This window comes from Pongo pygmaeus, chromosome 8 (genome assembly GCF_028885625.2).
Source record: "Pongo pygmaeus isolate AG05252 chromosome 8, NHGRI_mPonPyg2-v2.0_pri, whole genome shotgun sequence".
NCBI classification, from domain to species: Eukaryota; Metazoa; Chordata; class Mammalia; order Primates; family Hominidae; genus Pongo; species Pongo pygmaeus.
Window position 1 is genome coordinate 71,566,615 of NC_072381.2, and position 14,745 is coordinate 71,581,359.

The 14,745-nt window shown below is 49.3% G+C and overlaps 1 protein-coding gene across 3 annotated transcripts in view; it reads right to left on the minus strand.

Moving 5' to 3' along the window:
- Window positions 1-7,448: 7,448 nt before the first annotated feature.
- The window catches only part of ADAMTS14 (ADAM metallopeptidase with thrombospondin type 1 motif 14), an 87,304-nt gene continuing 80,007 nt past the window's right edge, over window positions 7,449-14,745 (minus strand). For all 3 annotated transcript variants that reach the window (XM_054435482.2, XM_054435481.2, XM_063669915.1), the window contains exons 20-22: window positions 11,802-11,931; window positions 11,608-11,718; window positions 7,449-9,531 (exon numbers count right to left, since the gene is read on the minus strand). In XM_054435482.2, the coding sequence (XP_054291457.1) occupies window positions 9,038-9,531; window positions 11,608-11,718; window positions 11,802-11,931 (735 nt within the window). In that variant the 3' untranslated portion in view covers window positions 7,449-9,037. The remainder of the gene's footprint in view (window positions 9,532-11,607; window positions 11,719-11,801; window positions 11,932-14,745) is intronic.

Genomic DNA, 14,745 nt, shown 5'->3' on the forward strand with positions numbered 1-14,745 from the left:
ATGATGCGGCCATGTTCAGGAAAGTCTCTAGGCCCTGCTCCCCAAGGTGCTCCCTGTCCTCTTGGGTATCCGAGTGATTTCTCATGGGGGTCAGGATGCCATGGCCACTTCCCGGTCACTCCTAAATTTTCTCTGTCTCCAGGCCCTGGAAGTTCTCTTCTCCCTTTCCCCTGCTTCTCTCCCTGAAGCATGGAGACAGATTTTCCCTTTCATCTTTTCCCTGAAGGCTCTAGGTCCTTCTTGGGACTCAGTCTCCTTAGCCATGGAGGTAGCCCTTGTTCTTGGGTATCCAGGAATGTGAAACCTAGCACTGTCCAACCAGAGCCCCCCATCCCTTCCCATAGTGAAGCAGCCTCATTGTCTAGGGTGATACCTAAGGTTTATTGTCTCACAGCCAAGGAAATCAAGGACACAGACACACAAAGAGTGAGGTTAAGAGTGGAAGTTTTAATAGGTGAAAGAAAGAGAATAGCTCTCTGCTGCAGACAGGCGTCCCAGAGAAATGGGTTGCTGGTTCCATGGTGAAATGCAGGTGGTTTTATAGATGAGGTTGAGGAGGCAGTGTCTGATTTACATAGAGTGGGATAGATTGGTTGGACCAGGTGTGCCTTGGCATAGGGCACTAAAAACTGGTTAGGACTAGGAGTGCCATTTGCACAGGATGAGAATTTCTGGCCACCCTCACCCTAATCTTTTATTATGCAGGCCTCTGCCTGGCCTGCACCCTGTTGCCCATTCCTTTACTGTACACATGGTAACAAAAAAAGGGAAGATGGAGCCTCCATGTTGGACATGCCTGGCTCCCAGCTAGCCCTTTTCTATTGGCACAGCTGCCAGCATTCCCCGGTACAAGCTTCCAGCTTGCTTATCTATGCTTGCAGCTCAATTTTTCAGGCTGCTCTTTGTTAGAAAAAAATAATTACTGAGCTGTTTTTTGTTAAAAGAGAAGCTCTGCTGGAGACTCTTACCCTCACTATCTGCCTAAATAATTTCTACCTCCTGTATCAACAGGACTGGTCAGGGGTAGGATAAGCATGTAACCCAAGCTGGGCCAATCACATTCTGTCCTTGGAAATGTTTTTTCAGGGGAAGGAAGGTTGGAGTATCAGAGGATTCCATCATTTTTCCATGGGGACAAAGTCCTTGATACAGTCACACCTGAGGCTCCTGATTCTTCCCCACCATTCCCCATGTGTGAGGCAATAAAATTCCTTCTCCATCCAATAGTTGATTTTTATGTGTATTTTTCTACATAAAATTTACCACCTTAACCATTTTAAAATACACAGTTCAGTGGCATTAAGTACATTCACATCGCTGTGCCACCATCACTCCCATCTGTCCACAGAACTCTTTTCATCTTGCAAAGCTAACACTCTATGCCCATTAAACAATAACTTCCCATTCTCTCCTCTCCCGGTTCCTGGCAACACCATTTTACACTCTGTCTCTATGGAATTGACTGCTCTAGGTACCTCACTTAAGTAGAATCATACAGTATCTGTCCTTCTGTGACTGGCTGATTTCACTTAGCATAATGTCCTCACTATTCAGCCATCTTGCAGTATATGTTAGAATTTCCCTCCTTTTTTTTTTTTTTTTTTTGACAGAGTTTCGCTGTTGTTGCCCAGGCTGGAGTGCAATGCGTAATCTTGGCTCACCGCCACCTCTGTCTCCCAGGTTCAAGCGATTCTCCTGCCTCAGCCTCCCGAGTAGCTGGTATTACAGGCATGCGCCACCATGCCGGCTAATTTTGTATTTTTAGTAGAGACGGGGTTTCGCCATGTTAGTCAGGCTGATCTTGAACTCCTAACCTCAGGTGATCTGCCTGCCTCAGCCTCCCAAAGTGCTGGGGTTACAGGCGTGAGCCACCATGCCCAGCCAATTTCCTTCCTTCTTTGGCCTAAATGACAGTCCCTTGTATGAATATACCACCTAATGTTTATCCATTCATCCATCGATGGACACATGGGTTGTTTCCACTTTTTGTCTATTGTGAATAATGCTGCTATGAGAATGAATGTACAAAAGCAGTTAATTTTTGTGTCACATGTGATGAAAAGGATCCACAATAATCTAAGGTCATATAGCTGGTAAGCAGAGGTTTCAGAATTGAAATCCAGATTCACCAGACTCCAGGTCCTGGCTCTGAGTGACTGACAAGAGTCAGTCACTTGATTTCTAAACTTGAGCCATTCCCATACCCCTATCATGAATTTTGTTATACCTGTTTTTTTTTCTTTCTTTCTTTTTCTTTCTTTCTTTCTTTCCTTCTTTCTTTTCTTTCTTTCTTTCTCTCTCTCTCTCTGTTTTTCTTTTTCTTTCTTTCTTTCTTTCATCTTTCTTTCTTTCTTTTTCTTCTTTTTTGAAACATGTTTCACTCTGTGGCCCAGGTTGGAGTGCAGCTCACTGCAGTCTCAAACTCCTGGACTCAAGAAATTCTCCCACCTCAGCCTCCTGAGTAGCTGGGACTACAGGCACATGCCACCATGCCTGGCTAATTTTTGCATTTTTGTGTAGAGACAGGGTCTCCCTGTGTTGCCCAGGCTGGTCTTGAACTTCTGGGCTCAAGCGAAGTTTGATCTGCCCACCTCCACCTCCCAAAGTGCTAGGATTACAGGTGTGAGCCACTACACCCAGCCTTGTTACAAGCATCTACGACCTATATGCTTCCTTAATGTTTATTTAAATTTACCTTTCTCTTTTTGCTTAAATAAATGTATGTATTAATCCATTCTCACACTGCTATAAAGAACTACCTGAGACTGGGTAATTTATAAAGAAAAGAGGTTTCATTGACTCATGGTTCCAGAGGCTATACAGAAGGCATGGCTTAGGAAACTTACAGTCATGGCAAAAGGGTGAAGGGGTAGCAAGCATGTCTTCACAGCACGGCAGGAAAGAAAGAGAGTGAAGGGGGAGATGCTACACAGTTTCAAACAACTGGATCATGAGAACTCACTGTCATGAGAACAACAAGGGGGAAATCTGCTTTCATGATCCAATCACCTCCCACCAGGTCCCTCCTCCAACATTGAGGAATACAATGCAACATGAGATTTGGGTGGGGACACAAATCCAAACCATATCATTCCACCCCTGGCCCTCTGAAATCTCATGTCCTTTTCACATTTCAAAACACAATCATGTCTTCCCAACAATCTCTCAAAGCCTTAACTTATTCCAGCATTAACTCAAAAGTCCAAAGTCTCACCTGAGACTAAGCAAGTCCCTTCCACCTATGAGCCTGTAAAATCAAAAGCAAGTTAGTTACTTCCAAGATACAATGGAAGTACAGGCAGTGGGTAAATGCTTCCATTCCAAATGGGAGAAATTTGTCAAAACAAAGAGGCTACAGGCCCCCATGCAAGTCTGAAGCCCAGAAGGGCAGTCATTAAATCTTAGAGCTCCAAAATAATCTCCTTTGACTCCATGTCTCACATTTAGGCTACACTGAGACAAGAAGTGGGCTTCTAAGGCATTGGGCAGATCCATCACTGTGGCTCTGCCAGCTACAGCACACTTGGTGGCTTTCACAGGCTGGCATTGAGTGCCTGCAGCTTTTCCAGGTGCGTGGTGCAAGCTGTCAGTGGATCTACCATTCTGGGGTTTGAAGGACGGTGCACTCTTCTCACAGCTCCACTAGGCAGTGCCCCAGTAAGGACTCTGTGTGGGGACTCCAACCCCACATTTCCCCTCTGCACTGCCCTAGTAGAGGTTATCCATGAGGGCTCTGCCCCTGCAGCAGACTTCTGCCTGGACATCCAGGCATTTCCATACATCCTCTTAAATCTAGGCAGAGACTCCTAAGCCTCAACTCTTGCCCTCTGTGCACCTGCAGGGCCAATACCACGTGAAAGCCACCAAGGCTTCTCATGGCTTGCACCCACTGTAGCAGCAGCTGAGACATATTTGGGAAACTTAGTCATGGCTGGAGCTGGAGCGACTGGGACTCAGGGTGCCATGTCCTGAGGCTGAACAAGGCAGTGGGGCCCTTGGCCTAGCCCATGAAACCATTTTCCCTCCTAGGCCTCCAGGCCTGTGATGGGAGGGGCTGCCATGAAGGCCTCTGAAACTCCCTTGACACATCTTCCCCATTGTCTTGGCTATTAACATTTGGCTCCTCTACTTATGCAAATTTCTACAGCTGGCTTGACTTTTTCCTAAGAAAATGGGTCTTTCTGCCACATGGTCAGGCTACAAATGTTTCAAGCTGCTATGCTCTGCTTTCCTTTTAAATGTAAGTTCCAATTTCAGACCATATATTGGTGAATGCATATGAGTATATGCTGTTAGAAGTAGCCAGGATACCTCTGGAACACTGCTGCTTAGAAATTTCCTCCACCAGATACCCTAAATCATTTCTCTCAAATTCAAAGTCCCACAGATTTCTAGAGCAGGGGCACAATACTCCCCGTCTCTTTGCTAAAGCATAGCAAGAGTGACCTTTACTACAGTTCCCAATAAATTTCTCATCTCCATCTGAGACCTCCTCAGCCTGGAATTCACTGTCCGTATCACTGTCAGCATTTTGGTCACAACATTCAACAAATCTCTAGGAAGTTCCAAACATTCCCACCTCTTCCAGTCTTCTTCTGATCCCTTCAATCTGTTCCAGCCTCTTCCTGTTACCCAGTTCCAAAGTTGCTTCCACATTTTCAGTTATCTTTATAGCAATGCCTCATTTCTCTGGTACCAATTTTCTGTATTAGTCCATTCTCACATTGCTATAAAAAACTACCTGAGACTGGGTAATTCATAAAGAAAAAAGGTTTAGTTGGCTCATGGTTCCACAGGCTGTACAGGAAGTTTAAGGTACTAGAGGATTTGGTTAAATAAATGGTCATCTAGCCATACTGTGGGGTACTGTGCAGTCATTAAAAATGAAGACGTGGCTGGGCACGGTGGCTCATACCTATAATCCCAGCACTTTGGGAGGCTGAGGCAGGAGGATCACCTGAGTTTGGGAGTTCAAGACCAGCCTAACCAACATGGAGAAACCCCATCTTTACTAAAAATACAAAATTAGCCAGGAGTGGTGGCGCATGCCTGTAATCCCAGCTACTCAGGAGGCTGAGGCAGGAGAATCGCTTGAACCTGGGAGGCAGAGGTTGCAGTAAGCCGAGATTGCACCATTGCACTCCAGCCTGGGCAACAAGAACGAAACTCCATCAAAAAAAAAAAAAAAAAAAACCGTAGTTCAACGTAGTTCAGGATGGAAACGTGTTCTTATTATATTGCTGTAGGTGGGGTAGGAGGGGGAGCAGATCCCAGATGACATGTATGAGTGTAGTATTAATAATATCCACCCAGCGTGTGTGTATGTGTGTGCAGACACGAACAATCTTGCACATGCACACATCTGGAATGGATAACCAAATTATTAACAGTGGTTACTGCTAGGTAGAATTACAGATTTTTTTCCTCAGGTTGTAAAATTTTTCAATAATGAGCATATATTTCTTGCATAATTTTTTAAAGGAGAAGATTTGTGGTGTAGGCCCCAGAGATTTCTAATCCGTGGCAGCTGGGTCCCTGGGACTGCCCCAGCTACATTTCCACCCCTTCTTGCTCTTTCCCTCCTCCCCCAGACCCCTACTATCCCCCAAGCCTTCAGTCTCCTGAAGCCAGGTAGGGAGCAGGAGATCTTCCAGGTCAGATGGCCCAGGCTCTGTGCCTTCCCCTCTTCCCCTGCCTGCTGTGTCATTTCAGGTGGAAGGCCTGGAGGTTCACCAGGAGGGTAAATCAAGAAAGGGCCCAGAGGCCAGTCTATTTCCCAGGAACATGACGAGGCTCCAATTGCCCCTTTCCTCCTCTGGAGGAATGGGAAGGTAAGTCTCCTGCTCTCCCTAAACCCTTGCCATCCCCCCGATCCCTTCCCCACCTGGAGCTTTTAGGCCTTACTAGCCCAAATGAAGTCACAGGCTGGAACCTCAAGGAGGCCATCTGGACACAGAAGACTGCCATGGTGAGGACTTCCCAGGCTCTTTGGACAAGAGGGTAAGGGTAACTCTGTGCAGCACTGTCCCTACTGACCCCAAGGGCAAGGAGATGCTGGAACTTCAGGGGGCTTCCTCCAAAATGACAGGTGTGCTGGCCCCTGGCTATGGGCTGAGGAAGCTTGGCAGACCATGGCAAGGGCTCTGGAAGCCAGTCGGGGCTGATAGGCTAGACTCTGGGCACCTGGCTGTCACTGCGGCAGGGCTCTGCCAAGCATGGGACAGGTGTGGATACAGCCTTGAAGTCAGAGTGGCCTGGAGAATCCCCTCCAGGGAAGAGACAGGCAGTCTGGTACCCTGGCACCTGCACCCACCAGACTTCAAACAGGAAACCGTTTAGGGCAGGAAGGGGTGAGACCACTCCCATATGGCCTTTCCCACTGGGCTCCTACAAGAAGTGAGGGATGTTTCTGAGGCTGCGATGGAAAGAGGGCCCTTGGTGCTGTTCCTCTATCTTCACCCGTGAATCCTTTCATTTTCTCAGTTTCCACCAAAACAAGCAAAAATCCTGACCCATAAGAAGCCCTTAATTTGGGGAGTGGACATTTCCAGATGTATGGGGAGATGGCAACACAAATTTAGTTGAACCTTAGACATATTAGACAACCTGCATCCTAAAAAGCCCCCAGCCAAAGACAGATGGAGAGGCTGCCCTCTCTGTGTTCCCACCCCCACGGGGGTAGGAGTCTCCAAACCATTTTCTCCTCGGCCTTAGCTTCACCTTTTCTAAGTGCCCAGCAGTGTAGATTCTTTTACTCCATGACACAAATTCTGCCACTGCTTAGAAGGCAAAAGTGGTTGCGGTCATTTTGCTTTCAATGACAATCTCTTTGTTCTGTGGTTGCTAAGATTCCTTTAGAGAGCCCCTCGTTATTTTTTGTTTTTGAGACAGGATCATGCTCTGTCACCCAGGCTGGAGTGCCATGGTGCAGTCACAGCTCAGTGTGGCCTCAAACTCCTGGGCTCAAGGGATCCTCTCACTTCCGCCTCCTAAATAGCTGAGACCACAGGCATGCAACACCATTCCTGGCTAATGTTCTTTTTATTTTTTGTTGAGACGGGATCTTGCTATGTTGCTCAGGCTGATCTGGAACTCCCACCTCCAAAAGTGCTGGGATTACAGGCATGAGCCACTCTGCCCCACTGGCCTCTAGTTGCATTTAAACAGGTTGAGAATTTCATAATAACCTTAAATAAAGTGTTGTCCTGGAACTTGGGCCCCAGGGAAACAGGAGATTCAGTAGCCAAGAAACCGGTGGCAACCCTGTGTCCCACCTGGCAGTGCCGCAGCAGGGCATGGGTGGAAAGGTGGAGGGACAGGAGACAGCCACAGGGAGCTGCACCCCCACCCCCAGTTCTCTTGCTATAGCCCAGCCCTCAACCTTCGAGCTCTGGCTTCATTGTCCCCTTCCCATAAATCAGAGAGAGAAAAAGAAACACACACACAACTTTTTGGGGTCCAACGGCAATGTTAATAAATACATAAAATTTTAAAGATCTGGATTTCCAAGGCACAAGAGTTTAACACAGGCCAGGCTGGTTCTCACAGGAATGACTCCACGTGTGCCCCAGCATCCCAGGGAGGGGAGGGCAACAGGGGGAGGGCGGGGAGCCCCCCAGGACCTCCACTTTCCAAAGGGGTTGCAGGCCAGGGGCCCACTGCTCGTGTTCCTCCAGCCTGGCTCAGAACAGCCCCCTTGCCTTGGGGAAGGAAGAAGTAAGAAGCACCTCTATCACCTGGCAGGAGTTTAGGAGACATCCTCCAAGACCCTGGAGGTGTCCTGGGACCCCCTGCCACTTCCTGAGAGCCAGAGGATCTAAGGCTGTTACCTGTCCCTTGGAGGTAGCATGGCCGGCAGCTGAGCCCAGCTCAGGCCCTTACAGCACCGTGGGTGAGTGTGTCTTCCCCACTCCAGCACCAGGCCAGGGGCTGGCACCCTGCCCTGGGGCACTAGGCCTGGGTGGCCCTTGTCATCTCCAGGGCCAGGCTATGAGTGGACTCTGGTCCTCAGTCCTGGGGTCTGACCACCCATGGGAGAACCACACACTCTGGCCCAGCTTGAGCCAGGTAGGAGATGAAGATGTCCGACTCCAGCAGGAGCGATCTTTGGAGAAGGGCAATGATTGAAGGGACAGCCTGAGAAATCATGTTCCCTCTGTGTCCCACAGAGTCCCCTTCCAGGCTGATAGTGATAATTGAAGTTGCCATCCTGGTGGAGCCAAGGGGTGAGCACCGGTTTGGAAACCCCTGGATGCTGAGGACTTGGGGTCCAGGGTGTCCTGAGCCCCCTTCTCTGGTGGGCTGGGGTGAGATTGGGGGGCCAGTCTGTAATCTGGAGTCACTAGAAGTAACACTAGTGACATCTGCAAGGCCAGAGTATGGCCATGAGCACCATCTTCTGGCCAGCAAAGACAAACTGGCCTCTGCTGCCTGGCCTCAGCTGGTGGAACTGCATGGAGCTCTTGGCTTCCAGGAGCTGGGCCTGCGATCACCTTCTGTCTCACCCGCTCCAGCCCTGCAGCTGGGAAGCCTCATGCCACATTCCCAGGCCCCCTTCCTCTCGGCCTGGCTGTGAACAGTCCCCCACCTCCCCTGGCCCTGCTTTGCCTTTCTGGGGAGAGGGGCCAAATATGCAAGGCCTCCACAGGGGTCCTCACAGTTCCGGGAAGGCGGACAGCCCTGACAGCTTCCAGCTACAGACCAGCTGGGATTCAGACCTGCCCAGGCCCAGGGTCTGTGAGGAGGGAGCAATAGTTGACCCTGGTCCTGGCAGGGGAGACCAACAGGGGCCCTGAAAGGGTCAGTCCCGCCGGGGGCAGCTTGCTGAGGTATCTCCGATTAGGGCTTTCCCTGATTTTTGTCCTCCTCCCACCCCGCTTTGTGGGGTAAAGAGCATCACAGCCCCAAATGAGAAGAAGGCGAATTATTTAAAATGAAGTCTGTGCTTGTGCCTGCCCTGCTATGTGTGTCCTCTGAGCTGGGGGTCGCGGGGCAGTACACAGAGTGTAAATGTGCCGGTGGGATGGCAGGGCACAGCTCATGTCACCGGGGAGGCAGCAGGGAGGCTGGTGCCGGGATGCCTCAGGTCTTCTCCAGGCTGCCCTTTATCCTCGGGGACTGGCGTAGGTGTCTGAGTCCAGCCCCAAGGCAGCCCCCCAGGGGTGGTAGGGGAGATGCTCCAGGATGCTCCAGGGATCAGTGTCTCAGGGGCAAAGGGATGCTGGGTCCCTGGGGAGCTTGTATCCAGCGCTCCCGGGAGCTGTGTGGCTTGGCCATGCTGATGGTCCTCTGATCCCGTTGGCTTTCCAGGAGGCTCCACAGCATCTGCAGGGTCCTGGGGTCCTGGTAAGGGGCTTCCAGGAGTGGAGAAGGGGGGTAGTGAGGTTGGGCCAGAGTCTGGGCCAGGGTTGGGGCCCGAGGCCTTCTTGATGCAGGACACACAGCAGAGCCGGTGGTAGCCGGGAATGGAGCAGTAGCGATCGAGCACTTCCAACTGGCAGAAGACGGACCTGTCTCCCGTGCAGAGCTCCGCTGCACACACAGCACAAGGACAAGGATGGAAGCAATGTGGGGATGCCTGTCAGTCAGGTGGCCCCGCCTCCCACTCACCCACTGACTGCCCGCCCTCCACCCCCGCCCCTGCTGGATCCACTGTAAAGCATTTTCCTGGTGGTGGGGGAGGCTACGGAGCCACCTGACAGCAGAGCGAGCCCTGACTACATGGAAGAGGAACTAAAATCCTCTAGAGCGGCAGATCTCAAAGTGATGTCCCCACACGCAGCAGCAGCGTCACCTGGAAGCTTGCTGGCAATGCACATCCTCCAGCACCACCCAGCCCTACTGCATCAGAAACTCAGGCTGGGGCTCAAGTGCTGTGCTTTCACAAGCCCTCCAGGGGACTCCACGTGTGGATGCGTCTGAGAACCCTGGCCCTTCACCATTCGCCCTCAGCCCTGCTGCACACTGGAATCCTTGGGGGTGCCCGTCTCCTTCACCCTCACACTGGACAATCTAGGGTGTGGCCTACCACCAGGTGGTTCTAACATGCAGCTGCTCTGGATGGAAGTGGGAACCCTAGCCTCTCCCAATCAACCCAAGGAGTCTGGCCCACTCCAGCCAGGGTCAGGCTAGAGCCCAGGCAACTCATGCTTGGGACAGGCAGACTGACCATCCTGCCACAGTCAGCACACATCGGGACATTAAGACTGCTACTACTTAATTTGGAATCAAGCAGATTTCAGTTCAAATCCAGACTCTACCACTTAAAAGTGTGAGGCCTTTGGCAAGTCACTTAAACCCTCCAAGCCTCAGTTTCTTCACCTATAAAATGAGGCTGATGTTGACCCTTACCAGTGAATAATAACATTGCAAATAACATCTTTAAAGCACCTGGCAAAGATAAGTGCTCACTACACTAGTTTGCTTTGCCCAAAATATCACACCTTTCTGTGATAACTCCATGTAGGTTTCTCCAGACAGAATGTGAAGGCAGGAGCTTTGCTTTCTACTAATTTTTGCCAGAGAGAGAGAGAGAAAGAGGGAGGTGGGAAGAGTGGGAGGGACAGAGGGAAAGAAGAGACACAGGTGGAGGGGCAGGCTTAGGGGAACAAGAGAAAGAGCAGAGAAAAATGGAAAGCCAGTGGCCTCTAGATGGCGCCAGATTTCTGGAACCAGAATCAGAATCGTCCTTTGCATTGGGAAGGAAGAGGGCAGGAAACCCAGGCACTCCCCCAGTCAGAGCCTCAGCCTAGGAGCAGAGAAGTAGAAGACTGGAAGTAGAAGGTCCTTTGAGGACATCTAGTCAGAACCTTATCTTACAGATAAGCTCACTAAGCTCAGAGAGGTTAAGGAATTTGTAGCCAACTGGTCCTCTAACTAGGAGTTAGGGTCTTTGATCTTTCTGCTACTCATCTTGCCAGACCCTGGTCCTCGGGAGGGTGAGGAAGGAAAAGAGAGATGGAACCTAGGAAAGGAGTGAAGAATCTACAGCCTGGCACGTAGCAGATGCTCAGTAAATATTTATCCTTGGGTGGATGAATGGAAAGACGGGAGGATGAACTGAATCATGGGGCTGAGAGAAATTGCTAGGCCTATTGTTACTGGAAGCTGACAGCCGGACAGGACTGCATGCATTCTCTCATCCAATTCTCTCACCAGCCCTATAAAGGCAGCTCAGATCTACAATTGCTTTTCTGAAAATCTCGGAACCAGATATAGTTCAGAATTCAGAACTTTTGGGATCAGAAACATAATATTCTGTGTTTATATTATAGAACAACCTCAATGGAGCCTGAGATATCACCTTGTAACTAAATATGGCTAAATTTCTATATCAAAAGAATAAATGACCTCATTAGTTCAGGTCAGATTTTGCTGCCAGGTAAGTTTGCACCAAACTTAGAAATAAACATTTTGGAATTGCAGGTAACGGGTCATGGACCAGTAGAGCCTCCTCCCAGCTTCACAACTGAGGTATCTGAGGCTCAGGGAGGTGAAGGTCACACAGACAGCTACAAGCTGGGTTTGCTCCACTGAGTGGCCCATGCTGCAACACCAGGGCCACCGAAAGGTCTGGGGAGCAGTGTAGGGTCCATAGACTATACTTACTTGATGATATCTTGTTAATGGGATGTAGGGGTCCAGATTGTGGCACCCAGTGCCCCTCTGGCGTCCCAAGTTCCCAGACATCGGCCCTCACCGTGGAGTTCTGGCGATTTCCTGTGAGCAGGGAGAAGCAATTCTAGTATTTCGGACTTTGGCCCAAGGGACTGGACCTGGCTTCCCCATCTCCTCTGGCTCACCTCCACAGGCGGGCAGGCTGCAGACCTGGACTGTGTCTGGCCTATCCCCCTCGCACTGCCCGAGGCTGTTGGCGTTGGTCCTACACACCACCTGCCGCTGCTGGATGCCCTCTCCACAGGTGGCAGAGCACTGCCATGGGTGGGTCAGTGCCAGGCACAGTGGCCGGGGTCAGGGTAGGTGGAGAGAAGAAAGACGAGTCAGTGAGCTCAGAGCCCAGCCAATGCCCGCGGACAGAAAGGGTATAAAGGAGAGCACCAAGTCTTCACTTGACCAGAGGGACATGCAAGGACTGCTTCTAAGGAGCCTCAGTGGGACACTGCACCTGTTGTCAAATAATCCTGATACGAATGGTGAAGAGCCATTGCCCTGAGCCTAGAACCCCATGGGCCTTTCCACAACCTAAATGGTTAATCTCTGGCTCAGGAGGGAGCCTCTGGGACCCCATTCCCTACTACCACCTGCATGCACTGTGTCTGGTCTGTGCCTGGGTTCTTTAATATTTTGTGTATCACTCTAGCAAACTCCCCTGTTGCAATCCACTACATGGTGTAACCTGGGGCAGGTGGATTGATGTGATGATATCCTGTTAACAGGATTAGGGGCCTGGATTGTGGCATCTGCTACCCCCACCCTGATTCAATGTCTTACTCTGTAAACTGAGAGAGCTGGGCGACAGGGTCTCCATGGACCCTTCTCTGACTAGCTCTGATAGTCAATAATCTTGTGACTCGATTTACCAAACATGGGCCTGCAGAAGTACGTTCAAAAGTGTCTTCTTCCCTGAGGGGGCAGGGTGTGGGTACAAGGAGCAGGAGGCAGCAGAGGACCACCGTTTGCAGGGGGTGGCCACACACATCGTCCCCTGGACCTGACCCACTCTTACTCTGACAAACAGGGCATGTGGAGGTCCTCAATGGAGGGGCAGGGACTCTAGGAATGCAGCGTTGCCCAATGTGACTGGGTCACTTTTTAGACGCTGACCACAGTCTTACATAGCTGGAAGGAGAGGAACTTGCAGGGCCCCACTTCCCACACTGGAGCATGTGACCACTGAGACACAAGGGTCACGGGGCCACACAGAACTATGAGACAAACACAGCTTACCCTCCCAGGATGAATCATTACAAACAGCAGCTAACAGCTCCTGACTGCTCAGTCAGTCTCATAAGGGGCTGTGAAAGTTGATTATGTGAATAGGGTCATACTTGTCACACCCAACTAAATCAGAGTTGAGGGACCAGGGGAAAAAGCACTCAGGGCACCTAGCACCTGCTCCAAGAATTAAATTTTCCACAAGGCCAGCTGCTGAAACAGGCTGATGTAATTCCAAGACCAGTTTTACCTAGCAGCTGCTGAAACAACCTGCTGTGACTCCACGGCTAGTTTTCCATAGCACCATCACTCACCAGTCAGAGCCTGCCAGCTCCCAAAAGCTTGTCTACTGCCAATGAGTTTGTGTTCAACACAATACATATCATGTCTCTTTCTAATAAAACCTCCAACCTTTCCTTTGTTCTTTGGACATACTGAAGACCACCTGGTCTCTGTGTATGCCTTGAATTGCAATTCTTACTTAATAAAAGTTAAATTTAGAGATTCATCTCTATATTTTGCTATTGCGACAGGGCCAGTATCTTCCACTATCTGCCATCTCTCTGTTACTTTTATCTGTGGGGTCCTTTGAAGACCAGCAATCTTTCTATTTCATATCAAAACAAATGAAGCTATATATTATGGAGACATATAAAATGCATGAGTTGTGTGTGGATTTTTGGTTCTTTACAAATACTCATAATGTAATATTTCAAAATACAGAAAAGTATGGAGTTATTCACAAAACCCTATCCAGATGCCACCACCAGCCTTAATAAATGAGCATCCCAGAATATTTTCAAATTGTGTTGTGCCCCTCTATACATTAAGGAAATGACATCCATTGGAAGTGCTTTTTTACTTCATACTGAAGTGCTTTTTCTCACCTAAATGTAATCTTTATAATAGAAGTTTATCTATTTTGGTAAGTACAGCTCAGGCCTGCTCATTTTTCTTGTCGTATAGTACTGTATTGTATGAACAGACCATGATTTTTGTCCAATCTTCTATAGATAAACATTTGGGATACGTCCTAATGTTTTGCTGTTACAATAAACATCATTGTGATCAAATGAGGTTTTTTAAATCGGGGTAATATCTATATAACATAAAGTTTGCCATCTTAACTAATTTTTTCTTTTTTTGAGATGAAGTTTCGCTCTTGTCGCCCAGGCTGGAGTACAATGGCGTGATCTTGGCTCACTGCAACCTCTGCCTCCCAGGTTCAAGCGATTCTCCTGCCTCAACCTCCTGAGTAGCTGAGATTACAGGCATGCGCCACCACACCCGGCTAATTTTTGCATTTTTAGTAGAGACAGGGTTTCACCATGTTGGCCAGGCTGGTCTTGAACTCTTGACCCCAGACAATCTGCCCGCCTTGACCTCCCAAAGTGGTGGAATTACAGGCGTGAGCCACCGCACCCAGCCCATCTTAACTATTCTTAAGTCTGCAGTTCAGTGGCATTAAGCACATTCACATTGTTGTACAATCATTACCACCATCTGTTTCTAGAACATTTTCTTCTTTCCCAACTGAAACTCCTTGCCTATTAAACACTAATTCCTCATTCGCCCTCCACCAGCCCCTGGAAATCACCAGCAAAGTGCCCTCATATAGGGTTTGTCCTTACATGTCTGGATGTCTGGCTTATTTCTTTTCTTTTCTTTTCTTTTTTTTTTTTTTTTTTTTTTTTTGTGAGACAAGCTCTTGCTCTGTCACTCAGGCTGGAGTGCAGTGGCATGGTCATAGCTCACTGGAGCCTTGACCTTGTGGGCTCCAGCAATCTTCCTACCTTAGCCTCCAGAGCAGCTGGGATTACAAGCACACACCACCACGCCCAGCTAACTTTT